This window comes from Augochlora pura, chromosome 7 (assembly GCF_028453695.1).
Source record: "Augochlora pura isolate Apur16 chromosome 7, APUR_v2.2.1, whole genome shotgun sequence".
Lineage (NCBI taxonomy): Eukaryota > Metazoa > Arthropoda > Insecta > Hymenoptera > Halictidae > Augochlora > Augochlora pura.
In genome coordinates, this window is record NC_135778.1 from 40,328,323 (window position 1) to 40,343,837 (window position 15,515).

The 15,515-nt window shown below is 39.5% G+C and overlaps 2 protein-coding genes across 2 annotated transcripts; one reads left to right on the forward strand and one right to left on the reverse strand.

Annotated features, from left to right (window-relative positions):
* Positions 1 to 822: 822 nt before the first annotated feature.
* On the forward strand, positions 823 to 11,938 carry LOC144473457 (lens fiber major intrinsic protein). Its single transcript, XM_078187328.1, is given in 7 exon segments — positions 823 to 1,016; positions 2,909 to 3,476; positions 8,906 to 9,081; positions 9,669 to 9,812; positions 9,883 to 10,116; positions 11,039 to 11,119; positions 11,412 to 11,938. Coding segments are annotated over 6 exon segments (1,449 nt in total). The 5' UTR covers positions 823 to 1,016; the 3' UTR covers positions 11,658 to 11,938.
* LOC144473454 (odorant receptor 82a) lies at positions 5,059 to 8,337 on the reverse strand. The gene is made up of 5 exons (XM_078187326.1): positions 7,289 to 8,337; positions 6,476 to 6,575; positions 6,305 to 6,415; positions 5,417 to 5,572; positions 5,059 to 5,323 (listed from the first exon to the last, which is right to left on the reverse strand). The coding sequence occupies exons 1-5, from the start codon at positions 8,080 to 8,082 to the stop codon at positions 5,270 to 5,272; spliced, it is 1,215 nt and encodes a 404-aa protein (XP_078043452.1). The 5' UTR covers positions 8,083 to 8,337; the 3' UTR covers positions 5,059 to 5,269.
* Positions 11,939 to 15,515: the final 3,577 nt, after the last annotated feature.

Sequence of the window (15,515 nt, forward strand, 5' to 3'; positions counted from 1 at the left end):
TCCGAGAGTATTTCCCCTGTTTATGTATTATGAGAGGAAATTGAGGGATGGTTGTCCCACACTGTGGAATTTATTCTATCAATGTTGAGTGCACAGCGCATGCGACTGCGTTATACCTCTCCGGGTAATGGTGCAACGGGTTGCAGTCCGCTGGTGCACACGATTTGCGACCGTAATTCGAATGTAAGGTTCTGCGACTTTGCCAGTGGCGATAGTTTAATATCTCGAGAATAATAGTAACTAGTAACTGGTAAAATAATAAGTGATATTAATTGGTAACTGGTACAATAATAATTGATACAATTATAACTGGCAGGCTGCAGATTTTGTGCATTCAGAAACGAGTAGAATTAAAAGATTTTGAACTCATTCAAATGACTAAAATAGCACTTTCAATGTTCAAGTAATTCTTAGTAATTGAAATCGAAGTGTAACATTTTTATTCTGCATAACCAAGAGATCATAGTTTCTTGAAAATTATGAACATAGAATCATGAAAAAATAAAACTATGAAAATTTTAATTATAAATTTAATAAGCTTTAGCTGTCAATATTATTACTCGGTATAATAAATTCTCAAAAACCGTTTTCTACACACTATCATTATCACAATAAGTGACAAATACTCTTCCACCCCTATATCACCTGATACGAAGAAACAAGTCGCAACACACTTTTTACAGAAAATTAAATTCCAACGTTTAAAGCGAACGCACTAAATGCACCCCTCGGCAAAGTTCGCGTTCGAAGTATAAACACTGTTTTAAACTTCAGCCGGGACGTTCTCTTTTTTTTTCTCTGTCTGAAAAGTTTGCAAGGGTTGAGAGAGAGGACGACGCTCACAGTTGCCTATAGCCGCGATGAATTACAGTCGGCGAACCGGCGGGACAAGTTTCGGGTTGAACAAAAACAAATCGTGAGTAGGATTGCGAGCATAATCACGGCCAGAGGTATAAACCATCACGCGACAGTATCGATGATGTCGCGGGACAAATAAAAAGGACATTTAAAAAAAGGTATAGTATTTCGGAGCAATTCTCAGTGGTTTTTGCCAGTAAAAACTTAACGCTTTTCATTTAGGTTTATATGAACGATAAACTCACATGTACAAATTAACTTTTCTTTCTGATCGCACCTTCGTTTTATGGGTTCACTTCATCCTGTCATGGTCCGTAGGAAGTTCAGATATGCCGCGGAGGTTTTGACGACCTAAGATATTTTTGCTTATATTAATCGAGTTTCGCGGGTTAATATTTAAGAGGTTATGGTTTAGGGGTTATGGAGCTGGTTACTCTGAAGTGAGCAGTTGTTATACAGTTTGATTCATTTGCATTATTGTTGCAATTTTTGCTTCAGCTTATTGCTTGTTTTTGTAATTAATTTTATATTTATCAAATAAGTCATATTAAAATTTTTTATTCTTTTGTCTTTTATATCTTGTTCTTTTAATTCATTTATTTTGAATAAGTACATTTAATGTCTCATTCGATAAGTATGAAGTTTATTTTATGTCCACAAAAAATCAAAGTCACAGTAATCAATTAGTCACCCCATAATAGCCAGCTCCATTGCCCTAACTTATTATACTCACGTCACAGAATCCCTGAAAGGAAAGGTCGAAAAACTTCGCAGCGGTGAAGCACGTCGGACGAGTCGGTCGATGCATGATCATTCTCAAATTCTTCTTCACTTCTTCGGTATAGTCGTACCATGGCATGTAGTACGCCATTAGTTTCACTTTGACGCTCTCAATGAAAAGAAATGTTGCTATTGAAAATCGTAACCCTTTTAGGCGAACATGTACAATATTTCCTCCTCTTATGATCGCTTAAAGCAATCATAAACAATAGTGAATGCAATTTTGCAATTTTCTGATTGCATTATTGACAATTCTCTGCACAAACATTGACTTTAATATAATTACAACATTGTACAAATTGTACAACATGATTTAAAAATTTCTTTCCTATATAATCTACAGACCAAAGTAATTTTTTTATATTAAAATTATTCAATGTTATTTGTATATTTAAAATTTACGAAAAGCTTCTGCGGCAATTGGTATTATATTTGTTCATACGATTTCTAAATTATTGCGTTTGTTCATAATTTTTTCACATACAAGTTCGAGAAATGCCTTTTTTGTTACTCTGAAGTTAGTCGCAAGATTTCATTGGCGCAACAAGAAATAATTGCAAATGGTGAAAATATTGTAAAAGTGATACCTCTTGTTTAAGACAGTCGCCGATATACGATAATATATAAACATTTAAGAACATCCACGTCATCAGTAGAAAATATATCACCATACTCAGCATATTCTTATCTTCCCATTCCTGAAATTGTTATTATAATGTTATACTATTGACACTCGTTAATTATTTTATTTTCATTTTAACTTTTTTTTAAATAATACCATAATAACTCCATATTCGAGGAAACATATAATGAGTGTACAGCCGACCATTTCCGTAAGGAACACTGTGTTTAAATTCGACTCTATCACTTCTGCAAATCTATAATTCAACATTACTTTAATTATTTAAAAAATTTTTTTTTACTGATTTTATTAAGTCGAAAAAATGATTCAAATTCAAGTTTGTTGATTTTCTGCTATTGTTCTAGAATTCTTTAAAAGTATTAAATTGACGTCTGATGGACTTTAGTTAAATTTTAAGGGAGCATTCTGGGGATATTTTAATTGTTTCTATGTTATTTTGTTTCTTTGTTACGATAAGAGGTTCGCTTAAAATTTTTCAAATGGAATAGTTAATATTTCTTTCCGAATAAAGCATTCTACCTACTGCATATTAACTGTAATAATTTTATAATGTATAATATAGTACCCTTACATATAATATACCTAACATAAATCATTTACTAAGCATACTCACTGAATCGCTTGCAGATGATGCCGAACAACGTTCCTCAAACCAGCTTTCAACTCTTCTCGATCCTGATCAAAAAGCGACGACAACTGCCTATTGACGACCTTAAACAATCCACACGTATGCAGCGTCATACTGGCGATCAAGCTATTGGTCCCACAATTGATGAACAATATCATAGTGCTGATGGCAATTTGCGCAGCAAAGGTGATCTCGTACATAGGCGGATCCTCGATCACGAAGAAGATATAATTGCTCAGGTATGGCAGAGGTATCTGCGTCGTGTTATCCGTCTTCAGTACCTTCTCGGACAAGAACGGCATGATCATGTGATAGGGGAACGCGCCGCCGAAACATAAACCCAAATAGACGGTGGTGAAGAATCTGGCGACCTTTGCGGTGCTCCTCATCACCATTCGATCCTCTTCCGACTCGACGTTCGCGTACTGCAGCCTCATCTCCGTGAGACAGGCTCTGAACCTCTTCTTCTTGAAGATCATCACCCAAAACTTGATGATCCCAAGAAGGCTGAACACCTGCGCGGCGATCACTTTCATGTACCGTGTCAGGTCTTCGGAGTCGTGGAAGGTATAAATCACGTGGGGTACTAACAAGAAGCACATCAGAACGAAGATCACGCCGACCTGGACGACCGATTTGAGATCGCCGAGGATCGACTCGCCTCTGTACAGAGGCCAGATGCCAGGCGGCGTCAACAGTATCCTAGAGATTCTAATAGTGAACACGAAATCCGATTTCCGATGTTCGTTGTAATAGGTTTTAGGCTTCTCAGCTTTGGCCATCTTCCGACCCGCTGCCCAAAAGGTTCATCCGACGACTAGCCGTCCAATGGGATTATCCCTCGCCGGAAACGCGCGTTTGCGCTTGCTCCGATCGCTCCGCGGCAAAGATTGTCCGCTGATGCATCATCCGTGCAATCTTTAATAGATTTAATGCACGGTATAAAGACTTCGCCGAAGGTAGCTATAAGATACTATGCCGATACTCCGCGGCAACTTCCACGCCGCGGCGCATCGATCGGATTGCCCATGAATAAATCGATAGCCGAAGTTTCGCGGCCGCTTAATGTTTGTTATTTTCCGTGATGCGGCAAGAGATCATTATGTTGTTTCGTTACAATTTTGCTGTAATAGCGGTCACATGAGAGACGGAACTGTCTTCGACATCGCCGGCGGGTGAAGCGAGGCAGCGACGTCGCGAGGCGTAAAATTTCGGGAATTCGGCTGACGCGAGTCGACGGATCGTCTTCGAATCGCGATTAGCCGTGGGATTTGCTATCGTGTCGGATAGAAATAAAATCGGGAAATCTTCGCGATAATATCAGGAAATCTACAAGATAAAATCGGGAAATCTACAAGATAAAATCGGGAAATTTTCACGATGTACAATGAAAAATCTTGGAAAAATCGCGACGTAATATCGGACTACATATTGTGCCATACACGTGCCAAGTTGCGTGACAGTGCTCGAACATGTTCCACGAGTGCACCTTTACAAACGCAAGCACCGATTGTTGCTATCGTAAGACTGGAAGCGCCGTACAGGTGAGAACCAGTTACTTCTATTCTTTAGTCTTGCGATTGCTTATCTTGCGAATCGTACGATTACAGCAAAATTGAATATTTGCGATTTCTGGCAGATTAAAGTTATTATATTTTATTTATTTAGTTAGTTCTCTGATATATTGCATGATACTTGTAATAAAGAGTAAATAAATACTGACGACAATTTCAATTTTGTTACAGGTCTACGTTTTGTGAATTGAAAATCATTTGCAAAATAAATTTCTACACATATAATATAATTATACAAGACACATAAAGCAGTAACGTTAGTTAATTGCTAAACGTGGATTAAAATGGATCCATACGACGAGTTGCGAATAAAGATTAATTTATTTTATATAAATTAAATTCGCAAGTGGCTCTCAATCTTGACGTACGCTATAGTTTGTTAACTGCATAAATACTCCTCGAGATAATTGAACACGTCACAGTGACATCAGTTTTATCATTACAAAATCTATGCCTCGAGAGTACTAAAATACGCTCACGATGTCCGCCATTTTGTATAGAAGTCCAGGCGTCTGCTACGCGCCTGCGTAGTCCTACAGTTTCATGTGGATCGAGTCATAAATAAAAAAGAAGAGTACGTTAAAACATTTCAAGCTACTATTTCACAATCTGTCTACGTAAAGACACTAGTCTTTCGATCATTTTCTTCCGTCGCTACAATTTAATCGTACGAGACTAGAACCATAAGTGTCATATTTCGTTTTGCAGAAACGATTTCTCGTCCCCCCGTGATTTGTTTAAGACGAACAGAATTATCTCTCGAACGCAGGACAGACGAGGTCCTCTTCATTCCGTCATGGCTCGCAGGAAGTTCAGATACGCCGCCGAAGTTTTGCAGACCTGCGTCGTTGCAATTCATCATTGTTAGAAAAAAAACGCCATCGTCATAAAAATATGCTCTCGTGGCGAGCGCGCGTTTTCATGGGAACTTACATCGCAGAACGCCAAGAGACACACGTCGAACAGTTTGGCGCCGGTCAAATTCGTCGGTCGACTGGTCCTCAGTATGATCATTTTCAAGCTGTTGGCCACGTCGTCGGGCAGCTCGTACCACGAGACGAAGTACGACGTGTCCCCCACTCTCGCGCTCTTAACAAAAATGGCGTGTCATTGAAGATCGCGATAGCGCGCGCGCTTCAAAAGCGCCTCTCAACTGCGAAGGGCTTAGATAAGATCTGGTAGGAAATTATGAAATCACGATTTTTCTCTGTTCTCTCGATGCCTGGCGCGAAATTGACAAGACGTATCTCCGACACCTGGTGCTCTCGACGATACGCGCACCGCCATTAGCGCGAGATAAAAATGTTCCTACTTTCCGTAAAACGTTTATCGAGGCAAGGCCAACGCATTGGCGAGGTCGCGCCAATAAAAATGGGTACGAATCTTGTATGACGTTGAGTTTCGATTCGCTTTCGTCAAGGGGATCGCAAGCGACTGTTTGCAGTGGACAGATTTAATTCAGTTAGAGACAGGAAGGTTTGAACTCGTATTCGCAAGTGAAACATTCTATGGTTTGCACACTGATCGTCGATTCGCAGAGGAATAATTTAATAATTTAATTTAATCAGCTAAGTATGAAGCAAAGTTTTCACGCGTTTCGTTTAAACGATCTCCGCAGTTGAGAGGCTGGCGTAATTTATTAATAAATATTTATTGTATTTATTCATGATTTAGTATTATTGTTAGCAATTTATTAATAAATATTTATTATATTTATTAATAAATATTTATTATATTTATTAATCAATATTTATTATATTTATTAATAAATATTTATTATATTTATTATATTTATTAATAAATTTATTAATAACAAGACACCTCTTGTTTGAGACAGTCGCCGATGAACGCAATAATGAACACGTTCACGAACATCGACGTCATCAGGACGACGTACGTCATCGTGCTAAGTATCTTGTGGTCCGCCCATTCCTGAAAGAAAAACGCGGTGACTTGGATACTCGTCTTTTATCTACGTTTCGTATTGTATACCAGAATCACGCCGTATTCGAGGAAACATATGATGATTGTACAGCCGACCATTTCCGATAGAAACACCGTGCTCAAAGCGTTCTCGATCGTCTCGGCGAATCTAGAATGTGCGCGATGTTATTCGAGAATATTTTTAATATTTCATAAACATTCAGAGAACTAATCTATAGGATTCTGATGAAACTATAGCTCAATTCAGATTTCGCAATTTTGTCAGATTTGTTAATTCAGTATATTTCATGGATTAAAAAACAATAAGTGACCTAGTAAAAAACTATTTTGTGCATAAATTATTAAACAATATCTCTACGATTTTTCAATTACAAAAATAATAACCAAAATCAAGAAAATTATGAAAATGTTTCATAAATATTCAAAGAACTAATCTATAATGTTTTGACGAAACTATAGCTTAGATTTCGCAATTTTGTCAGATTTGTTAATTCAGTATACTTCATGGCTTAAAAAGCAATAAAAAAAACCATTTTGTGCATAAATTATTAAACAATATCTCTGTGATTTTTCGATTACAAAAATAATAACCAAAATCAAGAAAATTATGAAAATGTTTCATAAACATTCAAAGAACTAATCTATAGTGTTTTGACGAAACTATAGCTTAGATTTCGCAATTTTGTCAGATTTTTTAATTCAGTATACTTCATGGATTAAAAAGCAATAAAAAAACCGTTTTGTGCATAAATTATTAAACAATATCTCTGTGATTTCTCGATCACAAAAATGATAACCAAATCAAGAAAATTGAAAGCAAGAGTAAATTAAATCTGCTTTGTTACACCATACTTATCTTACTCGATTGCCTTCAGATGATAGTCAATGATTTCCCTGAGACGATCGTGCATCGCGTTATCTTTGTACTCGAGCAACGTCTCGATCTGTCTGCTGACGACTTCGAACAGGCCGCAGCAATGCATGGCTATGGTCGCGATCAAGCTATAAATCCCGCAATTGGTTGACAATATGACGCTGCTGATGAATATCTGGGAGACGAAAGTGAGCTCGTAGACCGGCGAGTCCTCGATCGCGAAGAAAACGTAGTTGCTCAAATAAGGGAGAGGAATCTGGGTGGTGTTGTCCGGCCTGACGATTCTCTCGGACATCAACGGCAGTATAATATGATAGGGCAACGCGCCGCCATAAGACAGGCCCAGATAAAGAATGGTGAACAGTCGTCCGACTTGGGCGGAGTTCTTCATCACCGCGCGGTCCTCCTCGCATTGGATGTCTCTGTACTGCACCTCCATCTCTTCCAGACAGTACTTGACGTCCTCCTTGTTGATCACCATCGTCCAGAACTTCAAAATCGCCAGCAGACTGAACACCTGCGCCGCGATCACCTTCATGTACCGCGACAGGTTCTCGGCGTCGTGGAAAGTGTAAATCACGTGGGGTACCAATAAGAAACACATCAATGCGAAGATCGCGCCGATGTGAAGCCTGAGTTTCGCACGGTCGAGAAACGTGTCGGTTTTACGCAGCGGCCAGACGCCGATCGGCGTCAGCAGCGTTTTGGCAACGCGGAACGTGAACGCGATGTCCGCTTGGTAATGGACGTTCTTGTAATACGCGCGCCCCTCGGTTGCCATGTCCTCGAATGACGCTCGCGGATCTTTTCGCTGTAGCGACCAGTCTAATGGCGCTTGCGTGAAAACATTCAACGATTCACCCCATGCAATTTTAAAGCGTCGCAAAGCACGGGAATCCGAGGAAATTTAGTTGAACATCGTCGCGATTACGTTGAAATACTTCAGGACGTAGATCGCGGGTTATTTCGAAGCGAAAGTATTCGCCGACCGATTTTCTATGAACAATCCGACGGTTTCGCATGAATAAATCGTCGTTTGCTGAGACGACGGTGCGGTGATACGACGCATTTTTCTGTTATTTTCATAATTTTCTATAGCACGACGTAGAGAATCGTTTTCCCTGATAATTTTCTATGATTTCATCGATGATGATAGAATCGCGACCGAAATTGTCCTGCGCGATATCCGGGTGCCGTTTGTTTCGCAAGAATGATTTTTACGGAACACGAGGCGCCTGAAGAGATTCGAAAATGATTCGGCGATGACGCGCGTTGGTCGCCGACGCGGCACCGTCGAGATGCCGGCGGAATGAAATTCCTTGTAAGTCCTCTCGAGCCTCGTGATCGCGGGCACTGATTCGACGTAACCTATCACTGATCGATAAGGCGAACTTCTTTTCAAATTGAATTGGAGGGATACACGATAGCTACTGATTAGTAACATTAAAACAATTCGAGTGCTGATTACCGCCGCAGTTAGAGAGTTGCCGTTTAGTTTAACCGAGAGGACTGACGGTTCGACGATGGCGGACAAATCGGAACGTGGGTCTCCAGGTACGAATTCGGTGATTCCGGACAGATGTAGACGTTTCGTGTTGTTGCAGAATCGAAATGGGCCCTGCAAAAGGGCACCACCACGATGTTCGTCGCGGAGGTGGTCGGGACGGGGATCCTCTTGTTCATCGGCTGCATGGGTTCTATAGGATCCATGAGCGCCGTGCCGCCGCCGCCTTTGCAGGCCTCCATAGCGTTTGGCATGACTGTCAATCTGCTGATTATGGTGAGAATCTTAACGTCAATTGTTACATGATTTTTAGTCATTCAAAAGGGTAGATTTATTGCAAAAACTGTGTCAAAGAGCACGTATTTTTTAGCTTGTAATAATATATTTAAACTCATTTCTATGATTTTTTCGAGTATTTCTGTGGGTTAGGAAATTAAGTATTATTTATAAGGTTATGATACTAAGAAACGACATTAAAGCAACCAATTTTGTCATAATGACGGATTCTAGATTCTAGTTTTTGCAATGTGATCTTTTATTTTTAGAGGAGGAGAGGATTGCTCCATTAAAGAAAATTTACAGTGCATAATATTAATTCAGTCTATAATAAGTAAAGAAAGACAAAGTAACTTGACATATGTTGTCATTATCCTCTTTCCTCAAGTAAATTATTAATAACAAAAAAGTGTTCATGAACGCAGTTCTGTAAAAAGTCGTTGCGCAGAGGGTTAAAAATCGCATCGGCGCATAGTGAAGCTGCAGCCATTGAAAAATCGTTTTCGTTTGAAATTCGTAGGAAATTTCGCGATTTTTAATAAAAATCCATACTGCTAACGATTATAACGAAGCAATTTTTGTCGTAGATGTTAGGTCACGTAAGCGGTGCTCACCTGAATCCAGCAGTGACGATCGGCGCAGTAATCGTGGGACTTAAATCCATCCCGACTGGCATCATGTACGTTTTAGCGCAATTTCTTGGCGCGACTCTCGGATACGGCATGCTGATGGTACGATTTCTATAAACTTCCTATACCTAAAATCGAATGCGCCGATTTACGCGTGATTGTATCAGAGCAGATGATAACTCCGCCCGAGCTGTTCCACGATGGAAACGAGAACTCGACGATTGGCCTCTGCGTGACGGTCGTCCACGAAGGCGTTGGTATCACTCAAGCGATTTTGATCGAAGTTTTGTGCACGTCTTTCATACTTTGCGCCGCTTGCGCGACTTGGGACCCTAGAACAGCCCACACGACAGATTCCACTGCCATCAGATTCGGTTTCTCCGTCGTTGGCATCTCACTCGCTGCGGTAAATATATTTCATTACAATTTATTCCTTTTACGAAATAGAATTCTATAAAAATATTCTATAATTTCTAAATACAAATATGATAAATAAAATCGTCAAATTTCGAGCCACACCTCATTAAATTCAATCGTCAAGCCTGGTCAATGTTGCATTTTCCGTAAACAGTTATTGTTAAAAAAATAAATTTCTTTCTTTCATATTTGACCTTGGCTGACCTTGAGATTCGCATTACGCGACTTCTCTGAAATTGTCTTTTGATCTTTCGTCTAGCTATTTTGAACATTTGGATAAGGCGAGATATCGTAACATAACCTTTAAATAAATTTACTTATGACATGAATTTGTAAAAAGCGTTCTATACTTGAACAAAGATAAGGGATCGCAAACATGGTGAAACCACTAGAAACATTCTCGAAGTTCGCTACTGTAGAATGTCGACGACTATTGACATTTGCTGTGTACACTGAAATTGTGGACACAGGTACAGCGATATACCCTAACTTAATTCCAGGCGTTTTTCAGCTGTAATTTCTTTAATTGCTTTCGAATTTTAGGTACTAAAGGGTGATGAAAATATTTTTGGCATTTTCGGCGTTAAAAATAGTAACAATTATTAGTAACAATTATTAATAACCCTTTGCACTCGAAGTCGTTTCAACTGTAAATCTGAAATAATTACTCCAGCTCATACCATTTCCATTTTAGAATTTTGTTTAATAAATTTATTTTTGTCTCACAAGCCAAGAGTTTCGCTAATTAATAATTGTTTAAATCTAAATATTGTTGATATAAAAATGATCTTGAGACATGATAAGACAATTTTAATAGTACCTCAAATTCGCTACTCGAGTGGAAAGCGTTAACATGATTATAAAATTGATTTAATTATTAATTATTATTAAAAATTCTAATATCTCTGCAGAGCCCTTACACCGGCTGCAGCATGAACCCCGCCCGTACATTCGCGCCAGCGCTCTTCCACGGCTACTGGAAGGATCAGTGGGTAAGTCTGCAAATCACTTCAACAAATCAATTTATTGTCTCATTCAATGATCTATAAATGAACGTTGCGTTACGCATTACACAATCTGATTGCTTTATGATCTAATCTCCGATATTGGCGATAAGGCATACGAGTCGAAGCTGTTTCAAAGCTTATGGGTAACGTTATCGGCCTGGTGCTCTTTCTTCACAGTCTTGTTAATAGAGATGTGCAAACATTTTCTTGAAATTGCACAGATTAGATTACATTCAGAACACGGACGATCAATCTATCCGGTACATTTTTTTCACAGATTTACTGGATTGGACCGACCCTGGGCGCTTTGCTCGGCACCTACACCTATCAGCTTTTGTTCGCGGCGAAAAAGGAAGATGTCTACACAGAGGTGGCGACAAGCTGTAACGAGAAGCCGAGTTTCCTCGAGATGAAGTCGATAAACGTTTTGGAGCCGGTCGCGTTGGAACAGGAGGGCGCCGAACACGCCGAGAACGGTGTGCCGAGTCGAAGATTGCAAATACTTTATAAACCAGTTTCGTAACCTACACCGTAAGGTACGAAATATTTCTTATCGTCCGCCGGTAACGGCGCAGGGTTGGTGCAGCAAAAGGATTCGCGGAACCGCCATGGATGTCGCTGTACACCGCAAAATGGCGCACGCTTTCCACCATTGTAGTTATATCATAAATTCATGCGTAATTTCGAATTCGAACCGAGTTACATTTTTCACTGCCTATTTAAGTATTTAGAACCATGAACTTTTAGATTAATTATTTAATTATACCGTCATGCTGTTCGATAAATAAAATAATCTCGTTTGTACCTCTAGCTTTCTCTCTATTCGATACCTGATACGTAGGTCCTAGATTCGTGGACTTTTTAACAAAATCTTATTTTGTGGACGCGAAATAATCCGTTGTTATTTCGATAGCTTCGCTAGTTAAGATGAACGATTTTTATTCATAAAGACGCTTCATTCATTCATGATTTATTGATTGAATATATGAATGAACATGTCTGGACGCTACATGGAGATATAACAAAGCTGTTGGAAATATAGAACATTAACTCTTTCAATGTTGAGTAATATAAAAACGTATAATAGAAGAAATATCTATTTTTCCTATTATTTTTATGACTTAAAGTTCTATTCGTATTACCTCCATTAAAGTAACTTCCATTAAATTAAAATTTTATAAATACCACATATTAAATAATCCTTCTCGTATCACCTATTTACGGGCTCCATATTGAAAGGGTTAAGTTCGGTGGTAACGAGGACCAACATCGTGTCAATGGGATCGCATTTAAAGCAACACCCCCTGGAGGCCGTTCCAATTTAGATCCTTTGTATCCCTTACTGAGTTTCTATTTAAACGATGCCCTCTCTGTGCGCGATCTCCCGCCTCGCGTATTTTTATAGCCTCGGTGCATCAGCATCGAATTCAATTAATACCTTCGCCATTAATGAAAAAGATATCCGTGAAGTCTAGCGATTATTTCAGTACCGGGGAAACTGCGCAGATGATATCGCAGGTATATAGCTTGGTCAGGGACAGAATCGATACCAAGGCGGTCCATGGACGCATCTAGAACGTAAAGCTGCGACCACGTTTGCGCGTTTGTTTTCGCCACGATATTCTGTTACTGACAAACTTATTGCACGCAAGATGAGAATAACAATTTAACGTAGATCGTAAATTTGATTACCTATTCTTTTTTACTTTTAATAGACACTAATATATCTAGTAATCTGTCGATTACTCTTGTCATTGACATAAAGAAGAATAAAATTGTTAATAACTAGAGAAAAACGATATATTTTCACTATATGCATATTATGTATTTTCATTGCATAAACTGATCATACTGAAACGATAATTATACTACAGCCTCGTATAATTTGTCGTAATCTAGAGCGACGATACAGTGGCTTTAGACTTAATCCAACATGATCATTCTTATCGTAGAGATACCCAAGATCATTAGTATGTATTTCGAAGAAGTTAATCACGAGTGCATTTCATCGAACAGACAAAGACGCAGAGATAATAATTGCAGGATAAGATAGCACTCCGTTTAATACACCGTGCTACAAAATAAATAGAGTGAGGCTCTCGAATTTCATTCCCGCGCATAATTGCGTCGTCTGGTCAATCTCTGTTATTAAGTGTTACGGCTGTTAGCAGCAATTTAAATTTATAATAGGCAGCAGAAAGGAGCAAATGCGTTCGTCGTTTTCATAATGTTTTCTGCCGCTTTGTTTCTTCATTTTCCAATATCTTTTTTCATATTAAACGCATAAAGTGCCATAATACCATCTGTATGCGTCTGCACGCAGCATATTGTTTCTATATTCAAATTTGTTCGCAACAACGAAGAAATTAATAACACTCTGCTTGCATAAAATTTCACAATCCATTAATTACTTAGATTAAAAAACTAATTTGATGGCAGGCAAATATTGAAAATATTGTTACAGGAAAACGCTGTTTAATCAACTGCGTTTTAAATAATGAGTATAAGCTAGCCGTTATTAGTTTTCAGAAGAGGGTCGGTCATTTTTTTTCGCCGGGCGTAGCAAGGAAATACATAATTGCTTTCAGATTTAATCGAGCTTAATATAAACTCTGACATTTCGCAAGATTCTTGGTGAACCTAGGTCAGGAACGATCGCGTGTTAAGGACTTTTCGCATTTAGTGCAAGCGATTCCGAGGGTACGTGATCCGGGGCACGTTGCCTCGCGCAAGCACAAAGCTGTTTATTTATAAGTCTAATATGCGACTTAACGTCTTTGTTTACAACGCGCAGGAACCGAGAGAATCGATGGCTTCGCAACAACGTTTACAAAATAGAAGAACCGTAGCTAAAACGCGACGAAACAGCACGCGCGCGCAGAAAAATATTTTGTTAATTCACTTGTTATAGTCCTGCTCCGAATCAATTCGTGGCAACGAAAACACGAATATATATGTATATACGCACCTACTTGTATATAAAACTCGTCCGTTCCAACTATTGATTACTCGCTGCATCCATCTGTGGAATATTCTGGAATTCCGCGGACCGAAGCGTTTCCAATGCACATTTCCAGCTCCTCTTTAGCAACGTTATTCGCAACGGATTCACGAAACAATGTTACCGCAATCGCAGCGTTTAATTTTCAATAATATTATCGAAATCTCGCGAATATTCAAATCGAGCATAAATATGCGAATGTAATTATTTTATTCGCTGTTTATTAAGATCCTTCTTTGATAAAAGTCGCATGTCGATGATTTTCAACGTGAAAACGATGAATGCTCTTCTTATGCAACGATGCATTCCTAAATAAAACGAGGTGCAGATAAGTTGGTATAGTGCGAGGAGAGTAGAAGGTAGACTCGTGCCTGTCTTCAATTTTCCTGTCCCATGCGATCGGCGGTACGGTATGACATCAGCCGATGAAACACAATTTAAAGAGAGCCGCGAGGTGGATGAACGCTGCGAACGTCACGGCGACGACGGGTCGGGTCGCCGCATAGATATCCATCACGCCTGCATCCCACATTCTAAATATATCCGACGGCCTCGCGATTGCAAAACCCACCGTTTCTATATTTACGTTATTCGGTGTAACGTGTCCATATCTTGTGCGTTTCGTTTGTCCCGAGACGACGCGGAATTCGCGCGCCCGCGAACGAATTCAAGGAGCTGTAAACCGACGATGGTCTCCGTCTGGACATCGACAACCGTTCCAAGCTTTTCCTCTTTTGTGCCAGGCGAATATATCGGGGGCATCTGCGCGGCATCATTGTTATATCTCGGCTACCAGCATCCGATACCTTGCCCCCTACCCTTCGGAGACAGGAAGGTGAAATCCTGTTTTGTCGTGCGAGGCATTATGCGTTCGGGTGACACACAAAGACAGCGTTCTTAGGGGACACCGTCGTGCGCACACCTTTTCCCCTGGACTCCCGGGTTTCCTTGAATAAAATTGCATTAATTACGCGTCTTCCAGTCGCGTACGCCGACCGGGTAGATACAGCGCAAAGAAAATTCAATAACGCGCTCCAGCTGCTGGTTGCACGTATTGCGCAATAATGTATTACCTTCTCAAAGGACGGGACCGAAGGTTTGAAGCGCAGTACCGCCACTCTCTCGATGCCCCGAGAAATCGATAAACCATGCTTTTCATCGAAATATACTTTTAACCGTTTGCCCAGCTGCCGAAGGAAATTTAAACTGAAATCAAAAATAGTTTTTGTCACCTACAATATATTTTACACAACCTAGTGTATTTTGTACACTTTAAACTGAATTTTGCGGCTGACGCAACAATTCCAATTTTAACAGTTTCTTCGATATAAACGAATTATAGAAAATTAAAATTATTTCCAAACGTGAGAATAATTTTTA

Excerpts from the sequence above, each read along its gene's own strand:
- LOC144473454 (XM_078187326.1), bottom strand. The coding sequence starts at position 8,082 with ATGGCAACCGAGGGGCGCGCGTATTACAAGAACGTCCATTACCAAGCG. Across the intron at positions 6,576-7,288 it reads TATCATCTGAAGGCAATCGA|ATTCGCCGAGACGATCGAGA; the intron begins GTAAGATAAGTA and ends CGCACATTCTAG. Across the intron at positions 5,573-6,304 it reads GCGACTGTCTCAAACAAGAG|AGCGCGAGAGTGGGGGACAC; the intron begins GTGTCTTGTTAT and ends ATTTTTGTTAAG.